This window comes from Musca domestica, unplaced genomic scaffold, assembly GCF_030504385.1.
Source record: "Musca domestica strain aabys unplaced genomic scaffold, Musca_domestica.polishedcontigs.V.1.1 42, whole genome shotgun sequence".
Taxonomy (NCBI): Eukaryota; Metazoa; Arthropoda; class Insecta; order Diptera; family Muscidae; genus Musca; species Musca domestica.
This window is the reverse complement of record NW_026712329.1, coordinates 3,028,227-3,053,138: the sequence shown is the minus strand read 5'-3', so window position 1 is coordinate 3,053,138 and position 24,912 is coordinate 3,028,227. Positions and strand designations below refer to the sequence as shown.

Below are 24,912 nucleotides of genomic sequence, written 5' to 3'. Positions count from 1 at the left end.
CACGCAAACATTTTGGCACACCAGAATAAGACTCAACACCATCGCACTCAGCACGCGCCAACCAAGAATGGTTACAAAATAAGGTTCCTCGCTTCATTTCCAGCGCACAATGGCCACCAAAATCTCCGGATACCAATCCGTTGGATTATTGTGTCTGGAGTATTTTGGAAAGCAAGGTTGGCACTAAAAAATACCAAAGTGTCGATCACCTCAAGCAAGCGCTTCGCCGGGAATGAACCAAAATACCGCAGAGCAACATTCGTGTAGCGTGTGACGGTTTTATTTGCCGTTTGAAGGCCATAATTCGAGCCAAAGGTGACTAATTCGAATAAATCTAAACTTATTCTAAAATTGGATGATATTTCCGAAATTTTTTGCATTCATTCAATAAAATTTAAAAAAAAATGTGAAAATTATGGCGTTTGACTTTGTTGCAGTTTTTTTATCTCACCCTCGAAATATGCATTTCAGAAACCATAAAGTGTATATTCTTGATCAGCATAAAATTCTATGTCGATTTAGCGATGTCCGTCCGTCTGTGGAAATCACTCTAGCTTCCGAAAGAAAAGAAGTAGGTTAATAAAATTTTTCTCAAATGTATACTATGTCTGCAGGACTATTGGTATTGAAAATGGGCAATGTAGGTCCACGTTTTGGTATAGCCTCCACATAACGGCACCTCGCTACATTCGGTATTTTGATGATTTTGGCGACATAATTTAGCGGAATTGTTTCAAATTTGGTATTTGATGTTCGTAATGGCTACTACAGCCTATGACAGAACGGTACCTCCTGATATTGAGTATTTTGATGATTTCAAACTTCAAAAAATTCTCAGCCATCTTTCTTCAAGGATGAATTATTTTCCAATCAGCTGTTCGAACAACATTTGCAAAATTTAGGCAATTTTTTTAATTCATTAAACACCAACATCTGCCACATACAAACGCTTGCATGTAAAACATCTTTCATGTAATTAACCCCGTGTAACATATGCAGATTAAGAAAACTATTTACAAATTATTTTGATAGCAAATTTAATTTCTTTCTTTTTTTTTTGCAAAAAATAAAATAGAAAATTAGCACCTTTTTAAGGGTACCCTTAAATGAAAACAAAAGCAATTTGCTCTCAATAATTTTTTTGTTGTATAATTTACCGAAAATTGCACACATTTTTTTCTTTCGCCTCATTGGCAATTTTCTTTACTTACCACAAGAAAATTAATTCCCAGGTACCAACAGCAAGAATAGAGATACAGTTTTTTTTGGAACATTTTGTGGCAGATTAGCAGACCTTTCTTGTGGCAACATTTGATGTGAAAAGCAAGACAAAGAACCGATGAGGATAAGGATTACATTTGTCTGCGGTTCTTTTATACTCTCCAGGGAGAGTAGAGAACAAGAAGCCAATGCCAAAAAATGCAATTTCATAGATATTTTACTTTGATAATGCCAAGGTGTTTGCAGGATACAGTGGGTCTTGGGGTGTAAAATTGGAGCAGATTGGCTTTATAGCAAAAAATATATTTGTGGAGAAAAATGTCAAGAGGAAAACTGACTAATATATGTTCGGAAAAAAATTGACGAGAAAATGGAAAGAAGGTTTGAAAAAGTTGTAGCCTTCAGTTCCTTTGTAAAGAAAATTTAGAAATACATGCAACCAAGTGACAATTTTCACCAATATTTTTTAAATTACAAATCGCAACTCACGCATACCCAAGGATTCGAAAAAAAACTTTGGTGAGAAAATTTTGAAGAAGGTTTGGAAATTAAGAAAAGAAAATATAGTCCTTTGTTGCTCCAAAAAAAGTCTAGAAGTCGATGTTTTCTAAAACGATCTCTTCCCTATACCGAATGTAACCAAATGACCATTTCCAACTCACGAATCTCCAAGGGGTAATAATTTTATTATGTTCCACTTTCGCATTGATGGCAAGTGGCCAGTAGACTCTTCTATCCCACTGTTCATTGCCTTAATACCCAATCATAGATCAATATTTTCCACATTCTTCTTTTTTTTGCTTTCTTTGATCTTGCAGCTTTCATATGATGGGAATTTTTATTGTTTTCCTTTTTGTTTTCAATTTTTTGTTATTGTCTAGTGGCTTCATTCTTCTTCTTTTCATTATCATTTTGATCATCATCCCATTATAAACAAATCCGATTTAAAAAGGATTATCTCTTTTCATAAAAGAACTGTAACATTCGGTCGGCTTTTTGAGTGTAACACATCAGTCAGTCAGTCTGTCAGCCAGCCAGGCCAGTCAGTTGTCTAACAGACAAGGAAAATTAAAAGAAGATGATCTACATTCGTAGAGTATCTTTGTTTCAAACAATGTAGGATTAGGTTAGATTCCTAACCTAACAATTTTTTTTCGCCATAGAAATGGGTCACCATGCAGCAGGCGCTTAAGTACGCTTTGTTCTGATCCTTTTTCTGTCTATTCTTTTTAAGGGCATGTGAAGTGTAAGCAAGAAAGTGTATAGAATGAAAATTTTGAGTTAAGAGCACGTGATGTCTAAAGAAAGTCATTGTTGGTATTTTTTATTAAAAATGGAAATATTGCAAAGAAGTCCTTATGTTGAAAGGATTATTTGGCAAGGAAATGTTTGCAAAGGTTTGAAGAGGGTATTGTCAATTTTGATATTTATTGAGAGAAGCTAAAACGAAGTTTCCATCAGGATATTTTTTAAAGTACTACCAACACAATCTATACATATATAAAAGAGTAAAAATGAGTAACTGACGGATTTATCAAGGCTTAGACGAAACGGCTAAAATTTTGAAGTTCTGCTTGTAGGTCAATGTTGGTGGGTAGGAGTATGATAAGGCTTGGAACTAAAAATATATAAGGTTTTGGAAACTCGGACTAAAAATCACGAAATTTCGTACCTTTTGGTATTTTGTGAACGAATAAAGCTTAAATTTGACATTTTGTATAAAATTTAGTTTGGAAAGTAGTTTTGAGTTGGAAATGTGTACTAGCCGTTACAAATGGTACTAATGGTACTAAATTCCATACAACTTGGTTTTGGTTGAACGGATTGATCTGGAAATTTAAAATGTTGACAATGGGATCTCTGCTGTTGGATAGGGTTGAGATTAAGAGTTGGGGTTTGGAAATACGTTTAACAAGCGTACGAAAGGCACTAAATGATATTGAGATTTGGTATTGAGTGAACGGACCCTGCTTGAAATCTGAAGTTTGGTATTGGAATCACTTTTATGATTTGTATGTGGTTTTGCAAATACGTACTAAAAGTACTAAATGCTACACAGTTTTGTATTTGATTTAGTAATTGAGTTGGAAGTCTAATATTTGGCTTTAAGATCACTGTTAGTGCTTAGGACTGATATTTGGATGTAGTTTTGGAAATACGTACTAAATGGTACTGAATTTGGTGTTTTGGGTAAAAGTTTGAGGAGGAAGTCTCAAATTCGGCGTTAGGATCACATGGTGGGGAATTTGGAAACATGAAATAATTGGAGAAAGAATTGAACTGGAAATCTGAAACTAGGTATACTGTAGGGTTTTTTGAAATCCTAACAATATGTGTACCAAAAGTACTAAAAAGCACACAATTCGGTACAAATTGGAACTATGTTAATGGGTAGTGTTAAAATCTTGAAATTTGGGATGGAAATAAATTTTGGCAATGGGATTGATTTTAGGAGAAGGTTTTGGTAATTTGCATTCTTAGAGTTGGGGTCGCTGCTGGTTGGTAGGATTAAGATAAAGAGTTATGGTTATGGTTTGAAATTCGTTCAGCAAGCGTTCGAAACAAATTTAGCATTAGGGCCACTGTTAGTGTATAGTGTAGAGAATTAAAGTTGGTTTTGGAAAAATGTACTTCAAGTACACGAAGAAAACTAATTAGTACTATATTTGGCACAATTTGATATTGCCTGAACAGATAGCTCTTGAAATTTAAAATTTGGTATCAGGGTTACTGTTCATGTGTAGCCTGGACAGATGGAGGTGGTTTCGAAAATGTGTACTATAGTTGTACGAAAAGTACTGACTGGCACCATATTTTTTTATTTGGGTGAAGGGATAGAGATAAAATTCTGATATTTGATTGTAGATTACTTATGGTTTCTGTGTTTGAGATTTGGCGGTTATTTGGAAATGTGTACTATATTAGTACGAAAAAAAACAATATTATAGTACTAATTTGGTATTGGGTTAAAATATAGTGTCGATATCTTAAATTTGGTATTAGGGTCTCTCTTCATGTGTAGCCTGGACATATGGAGGTGGTTTCGGGAATTTGTACTATATTTGTACGAACAGTACGGAATGTACTATTGGGTGAAGGGATAGTGATAGAATTCTGAAATTTTATATTTAGATTACTGGTGGTATCTGTATTCGAGATTTGGCGATCTCTGTTGGAGATCTGAAATTGAGATATGGATGTGATTTAGAAAATATGTACTTCAATTGTACGAAAAGTACTAATAACTACTAAATTCGGATCACTGTTCATATCTAGGATGTAGATATGTGGGTTGTTTTAGATATGCGTACTCAATGTTACTGAATTTGGTATTGGGTGAAGGGACAGGGATTTGATATTGAGGTCCATGTTGGTTTCAATCGTTTACATGTGGAGACGTTGGAATAGTTTTGGACAGAAAAATTGTGCAATGGTTTTGATGATATCCTCCTCGGATAAATTCAAAATGAAGATTTTTTAGACTTTTTGGTGCTAAATTAAATATTTTCTAGCATAAGATATATTTCATCGGATAAAAAAAATTTATTCGAAGTTATATTTGCGTATTTCTTTAAAAAAAAAACAATTTAAATCAAGTACCATCGAAACTACTATCAGAATAAACAAAAACAACAACAAAAAATCAACTGACCAATCGTATTATCCTTACAAAGAAAATATCAACTTCTGTGTTTCGTTAATTTTTGTAGTTTTCTCTGATGAAACTGTGTATAAAAACATCACACCTCTGTCATTTACAACCCCAAGTCAATTTTCCATTTGTTCACCTTTTACACTGAATTGCTGAATTTATTTAAAAAAAAAATGCATCAATATTGATTCGGCACGGCCATAACACCTTATAACGACGCAAGTCTCTTAATAACCGTTAACATGGGACTTTTTTCTCAATTTATTTTGTAATAAGCATGGCTTAGATGGTTGAATGGCCGGTTGGCAGGCGGACGGTCAGACGGCCTGTCTTTCTGTCTAGCAGGGTGGATGGCGTGTGTGTTGACGATTTTGCACGCACCCAGTGCAAATCCATTAACCTGTGGATCAACGCAAACGCAAACGGAAGGAAGGCCAGACGCACAACTTACACCCAATTAAACAAAAGATGCATTAATGGCCAAGTAAAGTGTTATACCAATATCGGATACTGAGGTAGGTCTAGCCTAAGCCGACCACACAGTGGGACAAGTACTTGAGCGAAAAATAAACATATTTCAAAATTAAAGCAAACACTTGAAACGAAATTTAAATCTCCCTTCCAAAAAAACAGAAGAGGCTGAAGCAGAGATATTTTCTGAATTAATTTCAGAGGCTTCTCAACCAAAACCTGGGTAATAAATCCACCAGGAATTAATGCATTTTAGACAAAACGAGAGATGAGATGAGGCTTATTAAATAAGCCTACTTACCACCACTGCAACAACAAGACATTAAGTAGCCTGTATGGAAATTGTCTTGTTGATGTTGTTGTTGTTATTGGCTCTTTACCTCTACAGCTGTCGGCCACATCAATGACCCTTGTAAATGGACATTACATTACGCCCTGAGCATGCATAAATCCAGTGGCATTTTTGGTTGAATGCTTCGATGAGCAAAGATGATGAGGTAGTATGGACTAACCAAATGACAACAACGGCAACAGCAACGACAATATCTCAAGACAGACAATATCAAATATTTACTCGGCGTCTTTTTTTCTTTGCTTTGACAGTAAACAGCATATGTATAAAAAACATTGAAAGTTTTTGTTTTGTTTTATTATTGAGCGAAAACCTATCATTGAAGTTCATTTAATGATAATTATGATCATCATAATTATCATGTATTTAGTTATTATCATTATATTTTTCATTGTTTAAGTATGGCAAAAGTTTATAATATTTTGTGGGGGGTCCGATCATCATCATCTTCATCGTCATTGACATGTTGAAATATTTATTTTTTAGCTCGTGTTTGATCATTTATTGATCGTTTTGTTTTACAATATTTTCGTTGCTTGTCATTTAATTTGTTTGTTCAATGCGAAAGCATTTATATTGGTTGGGTTAGTGAAAGGCTTTGGACTTCTTTGTTTTTTTTTATATTTTTTTTTTGTTTTTGAGATTTGATAATAATATTTATTTTTGGTCACCATATATAATCTGGAAATTTTTACCAATTGACGTAATAAAAAAAACTAAAAATTTTATTAATGGAGTTTCGTATCAAAATAACTTTAATGCCAGTTATGGAAAGACTCATTGAAGAGAAAAATATTTTCAATATTTCGTAATTCACTGCTCTTGGCATCAACTCACTATTTGGATTCAATAAGACTTTCAGTGTCGGTCATAGAAAGAAAAATATTGAGATTTCATAGATTAATGTAGTAATGATTGGTTTGAGAGCTTTTCTAGGTTTCCTTCCACTATCTAATAATCCGTTGAAGATATAATAGTGAACTTATTAAGAGAATATTTTAAGAAGCATTTCTTGAATATTGTTAAGGAAGTCGTAATCGACTTTACGTAATTATATTTTTGCAGGCCCTTTGAAGCTATTTTAATGATTGGTTTGAGGACTACTCTTTTTATAAGAATTTAAAATTTGGAAAAAAAATTTGGTGGATTTTAAAAAATATATTTTGAACGGTCATCAGCACACAATCGTCGACAAAAAATAAAAACATTTATTTTTAAAGAATTCTTTAAATGTTCATAGAATCCCAGATCGTGTATTTTTATAGCATAATTTTAAGAACATAGAATTTCTAATAGTGTTTTTTAGAAATACAGGGTGAGATGAAAAAACTGCAACCAACTCATTTCCAAGCCACTCGTCCGACATTTGTTAAAATTATTCCAGTGACAGCTTGTTATATTGTTTACAAGCGTACAAAAGCATTTTGATGAGAATTTTCCAGAAAAAAGTTATTTGTGATGGAATTCAAGCTGATAGTGTGATTTCTTTATAGTTGGCTGGAAAACCACAAGTGGCTATCGTTAGAGCACTCCAGCATTTATTCTCGTTACCGTCAAGGAAGTGGACGAAAGAAAACAGCAACATCAGCAGAAATGGTTTGAAAAGTAGAGAAGCGACTTGATCGAAACCCGCGTCGCAGTGCCCCAAAAATTGGCTCGTGAGCTGAACATATCGCAATATTCCATTTGGGAAATATTGAAAAATGAGCTCTGGGTAAAGACATTGAAATTCAAAAAAGTACACCACAACAGAAAGAAAATAGACTCAAAAGAGCTAAAGAGTTGCTTCGCTTGGCCGAAAGTGGTGAACTGCCGAATTTGATTTTCGCCGATGAGAAAAGATTCCATGTCCAGCAGTTTGTAAACAAATAAAATTATCGTGTTTACTTGCCAAAGAGGTCAGCTGAAAATGTGCACCTTCGGTTGGCCACCAGAACTCAAGCACCGGCAATGGTGATGGTGTGGGCCGCCATAACAGCCGATGGTCGCTCTCTGCTGTTATCGCGAAAATATTCTGGAGGGTATATTAAAGCCTTGGGCACACAAACATTTTGGCCGCAGTATCACCGCCACCCAGGAATGATTACAAAATGATTTTCCTCGCTTCATTTCTAGTACAAAATGGCCACCAAAATCTCCGGATACCAATCCGTTGGACTATTATGTCTGGAGCATATTGGAAAGCATGGTTGGCAATAAAAAATACCAAAGTGTCGATCACCTCAAGCAAGCGCTTCGCCGGGAATGGGCCAAAATACCGCATTCGGGCAGCGTGTGAGGGTTTCATTGGCCGTTTGAAGGCTATAATTCGTGCCAAAGGTGACCAATTCGAAGAAATCTAAACTTATTCTAAAATTTGATGCTATATCCGACATTTTTTGCTTTCATTCAATAAAATTAAAAAAACATAAAAATTATGGCGTTCTCCATATCTCAATTCCAGATGCGAGCAGGGACCTCAATACCAAATTTGTGGATTCCGGCCAATTCCAATTTCCAACAGAGACCTCAATATCAAATTTAGCCTTATCCCTTAATCACACATTTGATATTTCATGTAGAATAATTTTTTCTTTAACATGCTGCACAAAAATTAGAGATTTTGACTTGAATTGGAAACATGTTAAATTATCAGTAGAAAAAGCAAACACGTAATTTTCACTTTTAGTATATACATTTCGAATGCAACTTTCTCAAAAACTATTTTACCAATTTATATGGTTTATTTTGAGATTCATAATGAAATTTTGCGTAGAATATTTCTTACTTTGACATCTTCCGTCCAAAGCGAAATTGTATGTTAGTTTTGGGCTTCAAAAAAGACCAAGGAAAAATATATACAAATTATAAAATATTTTCGTGTATTTTTTCGAAGTTTATGCAAATTATTTTTTTGGTATACAATGAAAATAGAGACTTCTTTTCTTCGGTGACTCATAGTGAATTTTGTTTGCTGCTGTATTTTGAAAATATATTTTTTTATAATTTTAATATATTCCAGCATAATCTTAAGTTAAGGTTTTAACCTTAAAAATTCAAAATTATTTTGAAGAATTTTCCCAAATCACACATGTGAGTCTTAATAAATTAAAAAAAAACAAATTCCTAAAAATGCTCATAATTATTCAACGCAAATTTCCTAATTATACTCATTTAACTATAATACCCAAAAAATTAAAATAAATTTAACTTAAAATCGAAAAAAAAAACAACCACAGCTGTAATTAGAAATTTGCTTCTGATTGTATGACCAAAAAACAACTAAAACGAACTACAACTAAAAATTCATATTCGTTCTTTTCCAACAGTTTTTTGAAATTAAGTACTTCCAAGTACAACAACAACAACAATAGCACAAGACAACTAACTATTAAGACTATTAACCATAGTCTTAAAAAAATGCTAACAACAACAACACAAACATGGAATTATCCAGAATGACTCGTGCCTAAATGCATTTATTTCTAATTTTTTCTACATTCTGTAATCTTAGCAGTGGCATCTACAATGCCTTCTCTACCTTAACTCAAGACTCATGAAAGCCAGGCAGCCAGCCAGCCAACAACTACAACTCCAAAGATAATTTTCTTTTCTTCATTGTTGTTGTTGTTTTTTTCGTATTTTTTTTCTTAACAATTTTATGTTGTTTGTTTATAAATTGTTTTAAAAATTCTTTTACCCTTCCGAACACTCCCCCATTCTTGAATCATACCAACCAACCATACATACATTAGTATGAAGACTAAAAACATGGCCGCTATGGTTGCTTGATTTAAGTTTTTTTTAATATATGTATAAACATACATACGTCCATATACCCATATGTATGTGTTTAAATTGTCAGCCATTCTAGATATACGTTATAAAATAAAAAAAGACCGAAATAAAAATTAAGAGAGATATTAAAAAAACGAAGCGATCAAAAGTGATTCCCCCTACCCGTTTCCGTTTTTTGTTCATTTTATCTGTCTGTTCGTCTGTCCGTCCCTGCACCGTCCGTCCACCACCTATCCAGCCAAATTCAAATGGCAATGACAACATGAAATCAAAACGGGCCTTCTCCTAAAGTTTTCTGTTCTGTCGGTCAGTGTGTGTGTTGGTTCTTTGGTGTTTTTTTCGCTGACTTTTTCGAAAAAAAACTACAGCCAGCCAGCAAGCATTCACCACCATTTGTTAAAGCTGTAGTTTGGTGTATGTTTTGACTTTTTTTGTTTTTGAAACTCGTTGCAAGAAGAAGAATAAAGTCGACAATATAACCATAATAATAACAACAGCAACAAAACGTTAAACCAGCGCCCGGTCTAAACCAAGTTTATATAATAATTTACGTTTAAGTTGTTTTTTTTTTTGTTGGTTTGTTACAGCTACATCTATGGCATGGCTTTGCTTTAATGTATGTTATACGTTCGTACTTATAGTTGGGGTGTATAGGTATGTATGTACGTATGAATGTGTGTACATATATTAAAGTTTTTTGTTGTTTTTTCGGGTAGGTGATAGTCATCCAATGTTCGTAGACGATCATCCTCGAAATAGGGAAACAGTGGCTTGAAAGTTTTTTTATAACTTAAAAAAATATATAAATTAAATTTTTGACAACGGTTTTGCCACTCAAAAAAAAAAAAAGCCAGAGTAGTGGTAGTGGTAAGTTTTAACTTGAAATGAGTTCTGAGGTAGAAATCGATTAAATAGCTTGGATTCATCATTGTACGACTTATCAACTTAGCCAGCACACGATACCTTAAATATTTGATTTCCTATAATAAAAACGTTGCTGAAATACTGTTTCAGCTGCAATTCTCTTACAAAAAAAAATTAAACAATTTCTAATTCAAAATGGAGTCCTTGGATAAATTTCCCCATTATTAGGAATTTTGAAATTGCTGTTAGCCTTCTATTTTTGTCTGCTTAACAGCATTAGAAAAGAGCTCAACACAGCGGAAACCACTTTAAACATAAAAATTTTTAAGACGAAAATTTTTTTCAATATCAAAATGCAGTTGAATTTTTTTCTAACTTATAGTTCTATGTGATTTGGTGATTTCCTTTTTTTAAATTAGTTTTACTTGAAGATGCTTTTAAAGTTTTAATAAAGTCGAAAATAAAAAATTGCTATAATAAATCAATTTTTCCCGATTTATACATTAAGTAAAAATGGCGCCCAACATGGGGCAACTTTCCTGATTGAATCTTCTAATAGATACAAACTAAGATATATTTTCGTCATATTTTAATCAAAAACCAAATATCTTAAAAGGATTTAACCGCACGGTTTAAATTAAATAAATAAAGAAAATTAAATAACCAGCTTAATTAAGGAGTTATAGGAATTGACAATGATTTTTTAGATTTAGAATTCGACAATGAGTTTGTTTAGGTTATCTGAAGCCCAACATCGGGAATTTGTGATCAATTGTGATCTTTAGAAACTCAAATTATCCTAATACTAGAGGTGAGACACTTCAACATTGGAATCAAAAACATAAACTTTTGATTTTCGTCCAAATGAATTTGAAATTGTGACGCTTTTTTTGTTACTAAAGGCTTATTTTAAAGAATTACTATTTTAATATCACCTGGCACCCAATGAACTATATTTGAGCTATGATCTCGTGTATAAAACAAAATATAGCCCATGATTATGGTTTAAGAAGGTCCCGTTGTCAATTTGACACGCCAAATGGAAAATATACGAGCAATTCTATATTAAACAGTAAAAAGAGATAGTAAAATTTTAATCCTACACATTGGGCACCATTCGTCGACGAGAGATTTTAAAGCCGAGCGTTGGAATATCTGACTTTATATTAAGTCACTAGTAAAATTGTAATCCTACACATTGGGCACCATTCGTCGACGAGAGACTATAAAGCCGATCGTTGGCATATCTGACTTTATATTAAGTTAATTCAAAGCTTTCATCGTGGCGCCCAACGTGTAGCATAACAATTTCATGGCAATGTCTAAAAATTTGCATTTAATTAAACTTTGTTGTCTACACGTTGGGCCCATTCGTCGATTTTGAATTTGAAAGCCGAAATGCTGAGTAATGGTATATCTGACTTTATATTAAGTCAATTCAAAGCTTTCATCGAAAGTGGCGCCCAATGTGCAGCATAACAATTTCATGGCAATGTCTAAAAATTTAAATTTTTTTATCCTACGCGTTGGGCGCCATTCGTCGAAGATGGTTTTTGTTGCCGAAATGCTGAATATAAGCATACATTACATTTTGCCGCACCCAGTTAAAAGTGGATGACGCGAAGAAAATTTTCGAGATGATTTAGCCAAAGTATGTCTGACACATGGCTATTTCCATCAAGTGATAAAAAGCAGAACAAACATTTCTGCTGATAGAATTAATGAAAACCTAGTATCGATTGTTCAATCAAAGGATTTATATAAATGTTGTTAAAATATTGAGCAGTAATATAAAGGTTTAATGTGGCGCCCAATCATTGGCATGAAACATAGGAATCCTCCGACAGAAATTTATTGTTTTAATTTTTTTTTCACGATTCTGGATAGGGATAATTGAAAGAATTAAGAAAAAATATATAGCCGTCGGATCATCCAAAGCACCGATATTTTTGATGGAATTTTCAAAGCGTTTTTTAAAGAAAATAAAGAGTTGCCTTTTTGGAAAGGAGTGTGAAAATTTGTGAATAAAAACTGACTATATTGAGTCGAATGAAAATGGCAAATCAAAGGAATGGTGAGCTGATAAATATTATGGAAGGGAATGTGAAAATTTCTCAATATAAACCTATTTTTATACATGGGAGTATTATCGAAATGGCAGGCAAGCAATTTTCTGGTCTTATGGCCTTATCTGAAATTTAAGATTAATTTTTGGGAAACATTGTTGATTGCTATTTATTTATGTATGCAAATACTGGAATACTGGAAAGTAATTCATTAAAAACTGAATTCAGCCCGAAGTGGCGCCCAATCACATGCAGGAAATATATAATCCATCAACAACGATATTTTTCAGTAAAATGGGAAATATTGAGGACAACTCAGCCTCAGTGATTAACTCCACCACTGGGATGAAGACAGCTGTGGGCTTCATCTCTCAATCAAACCGCTGGAAAATCTTCTAACCTTAACACAGATTTTTTTGTCAATGTTAATATTTGGAATTGAAAGCCGACATTTTTTTAACATCCATCTAAATAATACTGCATGATTTTGTCCCAATAATTTTTCGTTACAACAATTTACCTTAACCACTGTCTAGCCACATTTTTGGGGGAGTTTAGGCGACCGTCCGTCCGTATCTGATAAATTGTATTTTTATATGATCATCATCAGGCTTCCGTCCCCCTCTTGCAGTAGACACATACACACCCAGAAACACAATATGAGGTAAAAAAAATAAGAAACTAAAGGTAAGCGCAACAAATGCTCTAAAACACGCAAATGCCACATATTCGAATGCGACGATGGCTTCGCCGTCGTTGATGATGACGACGACTTACAACTCCGCTCCATTCAAGCCACAACATAGCTTTAAAAATGAACGATCACTACTTGTTGGTGACTGCGGCGGCGTAATAAATGTGTTTGGTATATAATTGTGTGTATGTACCATACATACATATGTATAGAGCTGCATATATGTATGTACGCTTTTGTTTTTGGTGGCATGGGGTGGTATGGTTGTATGCTTTTTAGATTTGTATGTTATGTTTTGTGCTGTGCTGTGTTGTTATCTCCCCCTTCTAATTATAATGAGCTATAATAGTTAGAAAAGCAGCAACAACAACAACAGCAACAGCCACAGAAAAAGGTTAATATGACGTATGCGGAAAAAACCTATGTATAAAGTATATGGGCACGTGTGCCGAGAATGATGATGATGTTGATCGTGCCGCTCGCTGTTGCCACAGTCACTAGCATTAACGATGATTTCAGTTGGTGTTTTTTTTAAACAGAACTTTTATTGTACAACAACAACAGCCAAATAACTCTCTATGTGGTATAAGCATAAATCGAAGTTGGACACCATAGCTCAACGTACGTACATATGTACGTAGAACTTAATTGCTGTAGTTTAAAATAGAATTTTCTTTTTTTTTGAAATTGTTGTTGTTAGATTTCTTTAATGAAAATTACAATACGGTACCTAAAGTTTTACCAAAGTTTGTATATGGTAGTTGTTTGTTTGTTTCTAACCCAAAGGCATGGTGATTTATTTTGTCTACAGCCAAAAAAAGAAAACAACAAAGCACCACCTCATGTCTACAATACAAACCCCATCACCTAATGAGTTAACGTTTTTTTTTTTTGTTGTTTTATTTCATTTAGATTTGGGTTGCTCTACTTTACATGTGTGAGTATGTGTCTGTGTATCTGGCTTTGTCCAAAATAAATTTCATACAAAATGGCTTTCTTTTAAATCTCTACAATGTTCAGTTCACGATCACTCTTGCCTCTTCTCCTTTTTTATTTTTTGGTCATCACAAGGGTTGTAGGATTATTGGAAAATATAATCTTTTCAGCACCAAAGGATTCCGTTGTTGTAGGATCCTGTTTTTTAAGGGTAACCCATTTTTATGGTTTATTGTTTTGCCATTGTCCTTCCTCCCTCTGCTGTATTTTGTTTTAATAAATAAGCAAGCACCTTTTTCATGCCGTTTAAAGGGTAACAAACAAGGCGTGAAAAATATAGAATACACAAAACTTGTGCCAGGATATACCTGACTGATTTTTTGTTTTTTTTTTCCTGTTTTTTCTTACAAACCACAAATTGGTGGTTAATTTTTTGAAGGTAATGTCAAATATGAATGCCGACGACAGCCATTATGGCATAGAAATATCAATTTTACTTTAACGATCGCTTAATGAAATCTGGGAAGGATTTGATAGATCTAAACTTTGTAAACTTACATATTGCAGTAGAAGCCGAAATATGCTGAACTTTTGAGTTGCAAACACAGCAGATCAATCAAATTCTATCATTAGCCTTTTTAAAATTATCTCAACCCAGCAATGGTATATTACAATATGATTCGTTATAATAGGATTCGAATAATATTTCTTTTAATGTAACAATAAAGAAAATCCATCGAATAAAGTAAGAACATGAAGTGGCGCCCAATCACGTCCTTGGAAATTTGGCCTATTACAAAAAGGATTATTAAAGTGAAATAGAAAACATTATTTTGGGAAAAAGACACTGTAATAGACGCTGTATAGAAAAAATTGAAATTCTGACAAAAGAAAGATTTATTCTATAGCTACAGATAAGTGACATGAAGTGGCGCCCAATCTCTGTCATGAATATTTGGTTTCTCATTGAATCAGAGTGTTGGGAAAATATGCTTTACAAATGGCACTGTAACATACATAAATGCAAGTAAAACTCTTGGTGCTTCCTTATTTAAAAATTACTAATAACATATGCAATCTGCGATTATTTTTACATTTAAAAAAATTTTTAAATAAACGAGAAAATTTTTTTTGGCATTATTGAATTTTATTTTATACAAAAATTTGCAATCTTAATTCAACGGAATTGGAAAATATATTCAAATAATTGTTATCTAAAACAATACATACACACATGATGGAATTAAGAAGGTAAAGTCGTGTTTATGTTTACAATATTTTCAAAATGAAAAATTTGGCAAAAATTCATACAAATTAAATCACAGAAAATGCAGAGATGGAAATGCTTATTTGAAATGACTTTAACTTCTTAATTTTGACATGCATATACATATAAATAATAATCAATAGTTTATTATGATTTGGAGACAAGTGGTATCAAAAAAAAAAAAAAAAAAAAAAAAAAATAAAATAAATAAAAAATATACATGATACTGGGTATTTTCTGTGTCATACCCTGCTCTTTTTGCACCGTGGAAATATCTTCTTAAGTCGAACAATTTACAAAATCTGGATTGGCATCAAAACACGTCTTAAAATGTTATATTTAAATTAAAATACCTAATCGAGACATTTCAAACTTAGCCTTCAGCAATAAAGTCGTTTTTTTCGGAAAATTAATTTCCCCGAATCGGTTAAAAATATATTTTTGACATTTTCTCCAAAATCGGAGATCAACGTTTAAACATTGAAGTAGTTGTTGACAACAAAAATAATCGATTTTTTTAAATTATTACTGGGTATTATTATATTTTAAAAAAATTTAAAACAAATGCTAGAAAATCATTGCATACTTTTTTGGTCGTATACAAAAAAAAAACTATGATCGAAAATCGAAGTGAAAGTCGATTTTAAAAATGGGAAGTCGATTTAAAATTATATTTTGTGACAATTCCAAATTAACACTTTCTAAAGAATATTTCACTGAAATTTCTTTTTTGCAATGCTTAACCAACATTAATAATGTTGATTCGTTCGTTCCGTTCGCAGACCCCAATCTATATAAATATGACTTTAATATTTTTAATAATACATAAGAAATCCCTAGGACTTTCTCATATCCGTGACCAGTGATTTTTACTCAGATTTCTCATGAGATCATGCCTTACAAATGAGGATATTTCAGAGTAACAACGACCTGTGGTTTGTAAACGTTTTAAATATTCTATTTGTGAATTAAGGACATTGAACTCTTGTACTTATAAATATACACTAATATTTTATTATTGGAAAACACATAAAAATTAGCTGCTTTATAATTAAAAAAGGTGAAAAAATATATATTTAATTATTTTTGTAAAATTGTATATATATGGATTTTTAATAATTTTTAAATATATTTTCAATTTTTTGTTTTAATTGTTATTATTTATTTAATTTCAGCACTCTTTTGTGGCTTGACCCTTGGCAATAATTATCAAAATTATTTAGATGGCAATGATGGACAATTTTTAATTTAAATATATTACAGAAAAATAAAACTTGGGCATATATCGCCAAAAATAATCTAGGGGGAATTTTAATAATAAATTAAATTTGTAAGCCAGAATAATAAAATATATGTGTATGTAAATTTAAATTGTTAATATTTTTTTTATAAATTTATATATTGACTTGAATATAGAAAGAGACCCACAATTTCAAGCAGAACAAAATTGGGCCCCTCTTGTACAATAATGAAATTCTTATGTAGTTAAGAATAGTAAATATTTTCTTCATTTTAACTTTTTAATATCAATGTGAAATTATTGAAAATCGTTTTAAGTCGAAGACAATTATCCGACGGCCTGTGGCAATATCACGTCCCCAGAAAGAGCTTTTATTGTTTTACTTATAACCAAAAAAAGGAAAAATAATTAATTTCCAAAGTTATAATTTAGAGAAGAGAACGTGGGAATTACTTCCAAACTAAAAAATAATTATATTTTGTTCGTTTTTTTTTTTTTTTTGAATGGATTGAATTTAAAGCAGTCCGGCCAACATATACATCTCATATACAGGGTGGGATGAAAAATCTGCAACCAACTTCAGACTGCTGTAATTTCTAAGCCACTCATCCGACAGCTGTTAAAATTATTCCAGTGACAGCTCATCATATTGTTTACAAGCGTACAAAAGCATTTTGGTGAGAACTTTCCAAAAAAAAAGTTATTCGTGATGGAATTCAAGCTAGATAGTGTGATTTATTTTTATTTGACTGGGAAACCACAAATGACTATCGTTAGAGCACTCCGGCATTTGAATGTGAATAAATCTTTTGTGCCTCGTACCATCGCTTGTTACCGTAATATTGGTAGCGTAGCCCGACGTCAAGGAAGTGGACGGAAGAAAACAGCAACATCAGCAGAAATGGTTCGAAAAGTAAAGAAGCAACTTGATCGAAACCCGCGTCGCAGTGGCCGAAAGATGGCTCGCGAGCTGATCATATCGCAATATTCCATTCGGAAAATATTGAAATATTAGCTCGGGGTTAAGCCATTGAAATTCCAAAAAGTGCAAAAACGTACACCGCAGCAGAAAGAAAATAGACTCAAAAGAGAGAGAGAGAGATGGCTACCAAAATCTCCAAGGAAAGCAAGGTTGGGACTAAAAAATACCAAAGTGTCGATCACCTCAAGCAAGCGCTTCGCCGGGAATAGGCAAAAATACCGCAGAGCAACATTCGGGCAGCGTGTGACGGTTTCATTGGCCGTTTGAAGGCCATAATTCGTGCCAAAAGTGACCAATTCGAACAAATCTAAACTTATTCTAAAATTTGATGCTATTTCCGACATTTTTTGCTTTCATTCAATAAAATTAAAAAAAAAATAAAATTATGACGCTTGAGTTGCAGTTTTTTTTTTTTATCTCAACCTGTATTTTATGATTTTCCTATATTCTAAGAGGTTTTTAAGGTAAAACCTTTTTTTTTTGCATAGTTTCAATTAAAGTTTTGTTTTCAGAAATAGCCTCAAAAATTTATTCGAATTTTATTAATTGTGACTGAAAACTCAGAAAAAATATAAATAGAGTGCTTCACAATGGACCAAAAAAATAGTGAGTTAAGTTAATTGCTAAATTTGAACGGCAAATTTGTTGCTGTCTTTTTTTAGGCCAAGGACAAGCAGACAAATAATACATGAGAATATATTTTCATGTCGATCAGAATAGAATTGTTTAAGATATAAGCTATGATAATAAATAAATAATTCGTTGTTTCAACGGCCAGCTGGTCTGAAAGCTTAAACTTGAATTGGCAGAAGTTTTGTTGTGTCTGACTAAAGGATTTTCATGCATTTGTTAGGTTTGTTACGAACTAACAAAATTGACAAAATCCCATTTTGTAATTTTTTATTTATTTATAATAATGGAATTTTCATTTAAAAGAGGGTTTTAAGAAGGTATAGCAATAAAATCATTGAAAAATACAAAATGAGCATGGAATTTTCATTTAGAGGATGATTTTAAGAAGGTATAGCAATAAAATCATTGAAAAATACAAAATTTGGCCCATAGTCCCCCAAAAGTCCTATCAATAACGATCAATTGCATTAAAAAAATAATAATTATTCAAAAATGAAAATTTACTTTTTGTTTGCTATTTTGGGTCAATTTTGAACTGTTACACAATGAGAATTATATTATCTTGAAAAATATATATTTTAATGCGTTTCCCCATTCGAAATACACACAAAAATAATTTTGAAAACCTTCATAGGTTTTCCATATCTTTAATCCATAGAAGAAATGTTAAAACAAGACGGAAAATTTATTTTAGGATAAAAAAATTCATTTTACGAATTTTAGAAAAACATGGAAATAAACCCCTAAATATTTCAACTATGGAAATTTTATAAGACCCAACAATAATAAATGTCAGCTAACCATATTTATATTTGTTCTTTATAAATATAACATTTTTTTCCTCGAAAGATCAAGCCCATAACCACACGAAAAATACAAACTACTTTAGACATACATACTTTTAGATTTGTAGCTAAACAAAAAAGAACTAAGGAATTTTTTTAAACTACAACGCAAGAAAACTTATGCCTACATAACTAAATATTTAACTAAAAAATATATAAACACAACAACATCACACAGCCTATGTGTGAAGTGTCAAAGCTGTATTCGCAATGATTAAAAAAAAACAAAATAATTTTTTTTAAATAACTACTAACCTGGTTCAATCATATTTTGCTCTTGCGAGTCGTATATAAAGCTGAAGCACGCCAATATATCGCCAATGGGGTATCACCCAAAAACTGGGTGACAATCACGGGAACAAGAAAAAAATTTAGAGGGGGGCGTTGATGACAAACTAATCCAAATTAGGCGGAAGTTAATTGCCTTTTTCTTTCCTTGCTATTGAATTGGGCACGGGGAAAAAGGCAATAACACACAGTGAGTGAGGAGATCCTTGAGAATTTTCCAAAAACAAAAAACCGTTGTAAACCGTTAATGCAGTGGAAGAAGACGAAAAACGTAACGTCAAAATGAACAGGTGAGTGTTACTGTTGCCGGGGATGATTGTTGTAGTTGTTGTTGTTGTATTGCTTATTAGAAGTTTTGAGTAAGAATATGTTGTTGGCTCGTCTTTCCTGTATGGTTATTTATTTTTTTTCTTCTTGTTTTCACGGGGATCGCCTTAACGTTTTTCCTTCCTCCTTCACGTGTTCCTCCTCCTCCGACGATGATGATGGTGGTGTAGTGTTTTTAGTGGTTTCTGCTTCAGCTGTTGTACTACGCTTTGAAAATATGCTAGCTGTTGTTGTTGTTCTTATGGTTCTTGCTGCTGGTTGCTTTTTCCTCGATACACCTGTTCACTTTTAACTGAATTTACTCTTTTCGGGGGTATTTTTCCCGCTAACGGCTAGCTGACTTTCTTTGGCAGTTTATTTTTATTTCGTTTTCTTATTATTTGCCTTTTTTATTTTTCTTATTTTTTCCTTGTTGTTGTTATTTCTATCTGTTTTGTTAGATTAGTTGGTAATTGAGTAAACTTGGTGTGGGAATTTGCCACTATTGTTGTAACAATTGATTCTAATTCACACTTGTTTACGTCGAAATTTTCGACTCTTGGTAACTTTGTTGTGGGCCAGGTGAGTTTTGTTGTTGCTATTACTTGGTTTACTGGCTTAGTTTTGATTTAATTGAAAATTAGCACACACTTTACACCTTGCGTTTATTATTATTATTATTCTTCATTTATTTATTTGCCTTGTAGCTTTACAGCTGGGTAGAGTATTCTTTGTGTTGATATTTTGTTTTTAAATAGCTAAGGAAGGTAATTTGAATTTTATAAAAATTTCATTTTAACACTTTGAGCATTTTTCTTTGGTTTCTTAAAGTTTAATATATAGTCCATACAGTTATTAATCGAATGGTCATTGAGAAGTTAGTAAACACCATTATCACAAGCTTGCTATGGGCTTTTATTCCAAGAAAAGCCTTGTCTGCAAACAATCAATCATTTCTGCGAAATTCGCTTCATTTGTTGACGAGATCTCTTTGATCTTTAATTTTATTTAATTTTCCATGAAAAAAGTTCCTTCGTTTTAATTGAAGCCGGGCAAGTCTGTCATGCCGTCGTTAAAATGCTGAGAAAAAAATATTTTTTTGTTGAAAACTTTTTGTTAATATCTTGTTTTTTTTCGTTTTTTGCTGTTAAAGTTTTCATTAATAAATTGAAGGTATGGGAAAATATGCACAAAAGTAAAACACACGCACACACAATTTTCCAAAATACAAAACAAAAGAAAACACACAACGTATGCAGGCTCTCTTCTGACTTCGTTCCGACTTGTTGTTCTTCGTCAACCGTACTTGTTGCGACTAATTTGAGGCGTAGCGATCTCGCTCTGTTAGCATTTGTGATGTATGATCGATCAGTCAGTTAAGCATACAACAACAACACAGCAGTAGTAGTACCAGCAGCAGCAGCAGCGGCGGCGTGAGCAACGTTGGCAGCAGTGGCAGAAGCCAACTTTTTGTAAAAGAAACAAAAAAACAACAACAATATTGCAAGAGCAAAAGAAAAATACCAACACCAATACTCAAAGACTTCCCTACACGTTCATTCATTCATCCACCCAACAAACAGCAGTCATCATATTCTGGCTAAGATCAACAACAGCAACAACAATTGTTGAGCACAACACACATACACCAGCCTTGGGCAACAACAACAAACCAAATGCATTGAGTCAGAGAGGCTCTCGGCTTTGGTTGATTGGTTAATGAGTTGTGTGAGGGCTATGTATGTGTGTGTCCCTTAATGGCGCTGCTTTGTTCACATTGCAAACATGAGTATCCAAACAAGTTTTATTTGTTCTCTTTCTCTCTCGCGCGCTCTTTCTACTTTGCCTCTTTGGATACCATTACCACCACTGTTTCCATAAGCAACGGCAAAGAAATGAAGATCATTGTTGACATAGTGTTTTCTTTTTTTGTTTAACTCCTAAATAAAGGTGTCTAATGGAAAGTGGGTGGGTGGATTGGTGGGTGGTGTGGTGTGCTGAATGAATATTGTATGTCCCTCTCTCTCCTAAAGTACTCATGAATGTGGGGAATAATTTTATTATTTACTCTTTTATCGACAGGCTTGTGGGTATGAATTAATTGCAATATTTGTTGATTGTGGTATGTACATATTTGCATTGTTTACAATGTTTTAACTCAGTGTTTATTTATAGCTCGAAGAGAGATTCAAACGCATTGTTTTGTATTTTTTTTAGCTTAAATGCTTTGTTCATAAAATACAAATTTAAGTCTTGTTTGTGAAAATTTTTAATTTACTCCGCACAATAAAAGCATTTTTGTATTAAGTTTTTAGCGTAATTCGAAAACGATTTGAAAGAAGAATTAGAAAAATGAAAATTAATGAAATTTAAAATTCGGGGTATATAGATTCATATGTATGCAGAAGAAAATAAGACAGATAAGGAAAGTATTTAATAACTCTACTAAATTCTCGTTAATAAGATGCCTAATTTGTAAATATCTTTATAACCAGAACAATGTTGGATGCAAAAGGCGTAGTTCAGTATCTTTTTGAAAGGACGTAAACAGAAATGTAGTTTGAAACAATATTACTTCTCTATGTAAACCAAAAATGGCAAAAAAAGTTAGAACGTAGAACATTATAGTCCATGTAGAAGATTGACCAAAATGTGGGTCAATCATTATAGTTTTTGTGTAAATTTTAACTATCTACAAATAAGTCCCTATTTTTAATTCTTTTAAGTAATTTAAAGATTAATTTGGTAATATTTAAATTACTTAAAATCGAGGATGGAGTCTATACTCCCAAAAGTTCACCACATCGGTACCTCCATGTATTCGGCATTTTGACGATTTTAGCTAAATTTTGGGCAATATTTTATCCGGAAAAGTTAATATTTCCCAAAAAAAAAAAATAAAATAAAAAAGAGAGAAAAGTCGATATAGGCTACAAAAATTAAATACACACTTCAATGCATGAGAACCGTTATCACGAAGACGTGATCCTGCATAAGTAATTTGTGTCATAGACTGTAGTAACTGTTCCGAACTGACATTTGAAACAATTCCGGTAAATAACGTCTCAAAAATCATCTAAATAACGAATATTGGGAGGAACCGTTATATAAGGGATATACGATATCGTGGACTTACATAGACAATTCTCTTCTAGCGGATAAAGTACTCACAAGAAACTTCTTGTGTGGAATTTCAGACAATTCCATTGGAAAATGTGGCTAAAGTCGTCAAAATACCGAATATCGGGGGCTACCGTTATATGGGGGATATACGATATCGTGGACCTATATAGACAACTCTCTTCTAGGGGATAAAGCACCCACAAGGAACTCCTTGTGTGGATTTTCAGACAATCCCACTGAAAAATGTGGCTAAAATCATTAAAATTCCGAATATCGGGGGTTCCGTTATATGGGGACTTTGCGATATGGTGGACCGATAAAGCCCATCTTCGAACTTGGACTGCATGCAGACAAAAGACAGATCTGTGCAAAATTTTAGCTTCCCATCTTAATTTGTTTTGACTGTAGCGTGAGTACAACAAGTGGACAGACGGACGGACAGGGATAAATCGTCATAGAATTTTACGCTGATCAAGAATATATATATATATACTTTGTGGGGTCTAAAATTATTATTTCAATGAGTTACAAACGGAATGACGAACTTAATATACCCTCCATACTATGTATGGTGGTGGGTATAAAAATATTTACATACAATACTGGAAACAGCCAAGTGAACAAATCGTATATTTGACAACTCTTTCACATAAAAATTTCCAGCAATAAAATATTGTCATTGGGGTTCTAAAATATTTACTTTCATAATTCAATGACTAAATTGGTTCATTGTCATGATGTGTTAATCATCACTGTAATTGAAATTCCTAATATGACGTACTATTATATGTTGGCTTCAATATATTTCATTTATTTGCGTTATAAATAAGTTTATTTTTAGAAAACAATTAAAGAGGTAACTTTTAAGAAAATATACTTTTCAGTGATACGCAACAAGTTTAGGAAGATATCTATTTTCATGACTGTGAAAATAAAACAAACAGACTTCTTCATATAGAACAACTTCTAATTAAGATTGCTGAGTAGGAAATTCAGAATGACTAGATACAATACTGGACAAATCAAGTGAAAATGTTTGACTACCTTATGTTTAACCTTAACTCAAAAATTTCCAGCAATAAAATATTTTCATTGCGATTCAAAAAGTGTTTACTTTCATTATTCAATGACAAAATTGGTTCATTATCATGATGTGTTAATCATAACTTTAATTGAAATTCCCAATATGACATACTATTATATGTTGGCTTCAATATATTTAATTTATTTGCGTTATTAATCAGTTTATTTTTAGAAAACGATTAAAGAGGCAACTTTTACAAAAATAAACTTTTCAATAGTAAGCAACAGGTTTAGGAAGCAACAGGTTTATTTTTCATGACTGTGAAAACAGAACAAATAGACTTCTTCATACAGAAAAACTTCTAATTAGAATTGCTGTGTAGAAAATTCAGAACGACTAGATACAATACCGAGAACTACCAAGTGAACTAAAAAAAATTCCAACAATTAAATATTGTTATTGGAGTTCAAAAGTGTTTACATTCACAATTCAATGACGAAATTGGTTCTTTGTCATGATGTGTTAATCATCACTTTAATTGAGATTCATATTATGACGTACCATTATGTGTTTGCTTTAATATATTCTAATTATTTGCGTTATCAATAGATTTATTTATAAAAAGCTGTCCAAGAAGTAACTTTTCCAAAAATATACGATTCAGTGATAAGCAAAAAGAATAGTTTTGGCTTGTTTGTTCGGTATACCATAGTATTTTGTTGTTGCAAAATTGTAAGGCTTAATCCCAGTATTGTTGTTTTTATAAAAACAACGTTTGTTTATTAGTGGAGAACGATGGTAATGTTCGGAAAGAGCCACCAATCCTCATCAGTTCCCTTGTCTTATGTCTGGGATATTCTCCCCGGAGTTATTTTAAAAATACCTCCCATGACAAAAAACTTTTTTTACCCAAGTGACGAGATCTTAAGTTCAATAGAAGAGAAATCAAAAAAATTACATAAAACTAAAATTCTTTTGGAAAAACTTCTAAATCTTACAACCGCACTTATAAACATTTTCATCTATCTCCACTTGTTATGCTTTCTTTTTACATGAGCGAAGTAGCATAACCATGTAACTTACATTCTTCTCTGACAAAAAACAAGGGAACTGATCAGGATTGGTGACTCTTTCCGAAACCTAGATATTTCCTGCCTTACCCCCTGGTGAA

General features: G+C 32.6%; 1 protein-coding gene across 7 annotated transcripts in view; it reads right to left on the bottom strand.

The window, feature by feature from the left end:
- Positions 1 to 24,912, bottom strand: part of LOC101901783 (paired box pox-meso protein) — a 176,043-nt gene that overhangs the window by 68,633 nt on the left and 82,498 nt on the right. For 2 of the 7 annotated variants that reach the window (XM_059127157.1, XM_059127158.1), the window contains exon 1: positions 19,256 to 20,908. The exons of 4 other annotated variants lie outside the window; for them this stretch is intronic. In XM_059127157.1, the coding sequence (XP_058983140.1) occupies positions 19,256 to 19,268 (13 nt within the window). In that variant the 5' untranslated portion in view covers positions 19,269 to 20,908. Of the gene's footprint in view, positions 1 to 19,255; positions 20,909 to 24,912 lie in introns of those variants that run through there. One more of the 7 variants, XM_059127160.1, reaches the window with a different exon arrangement.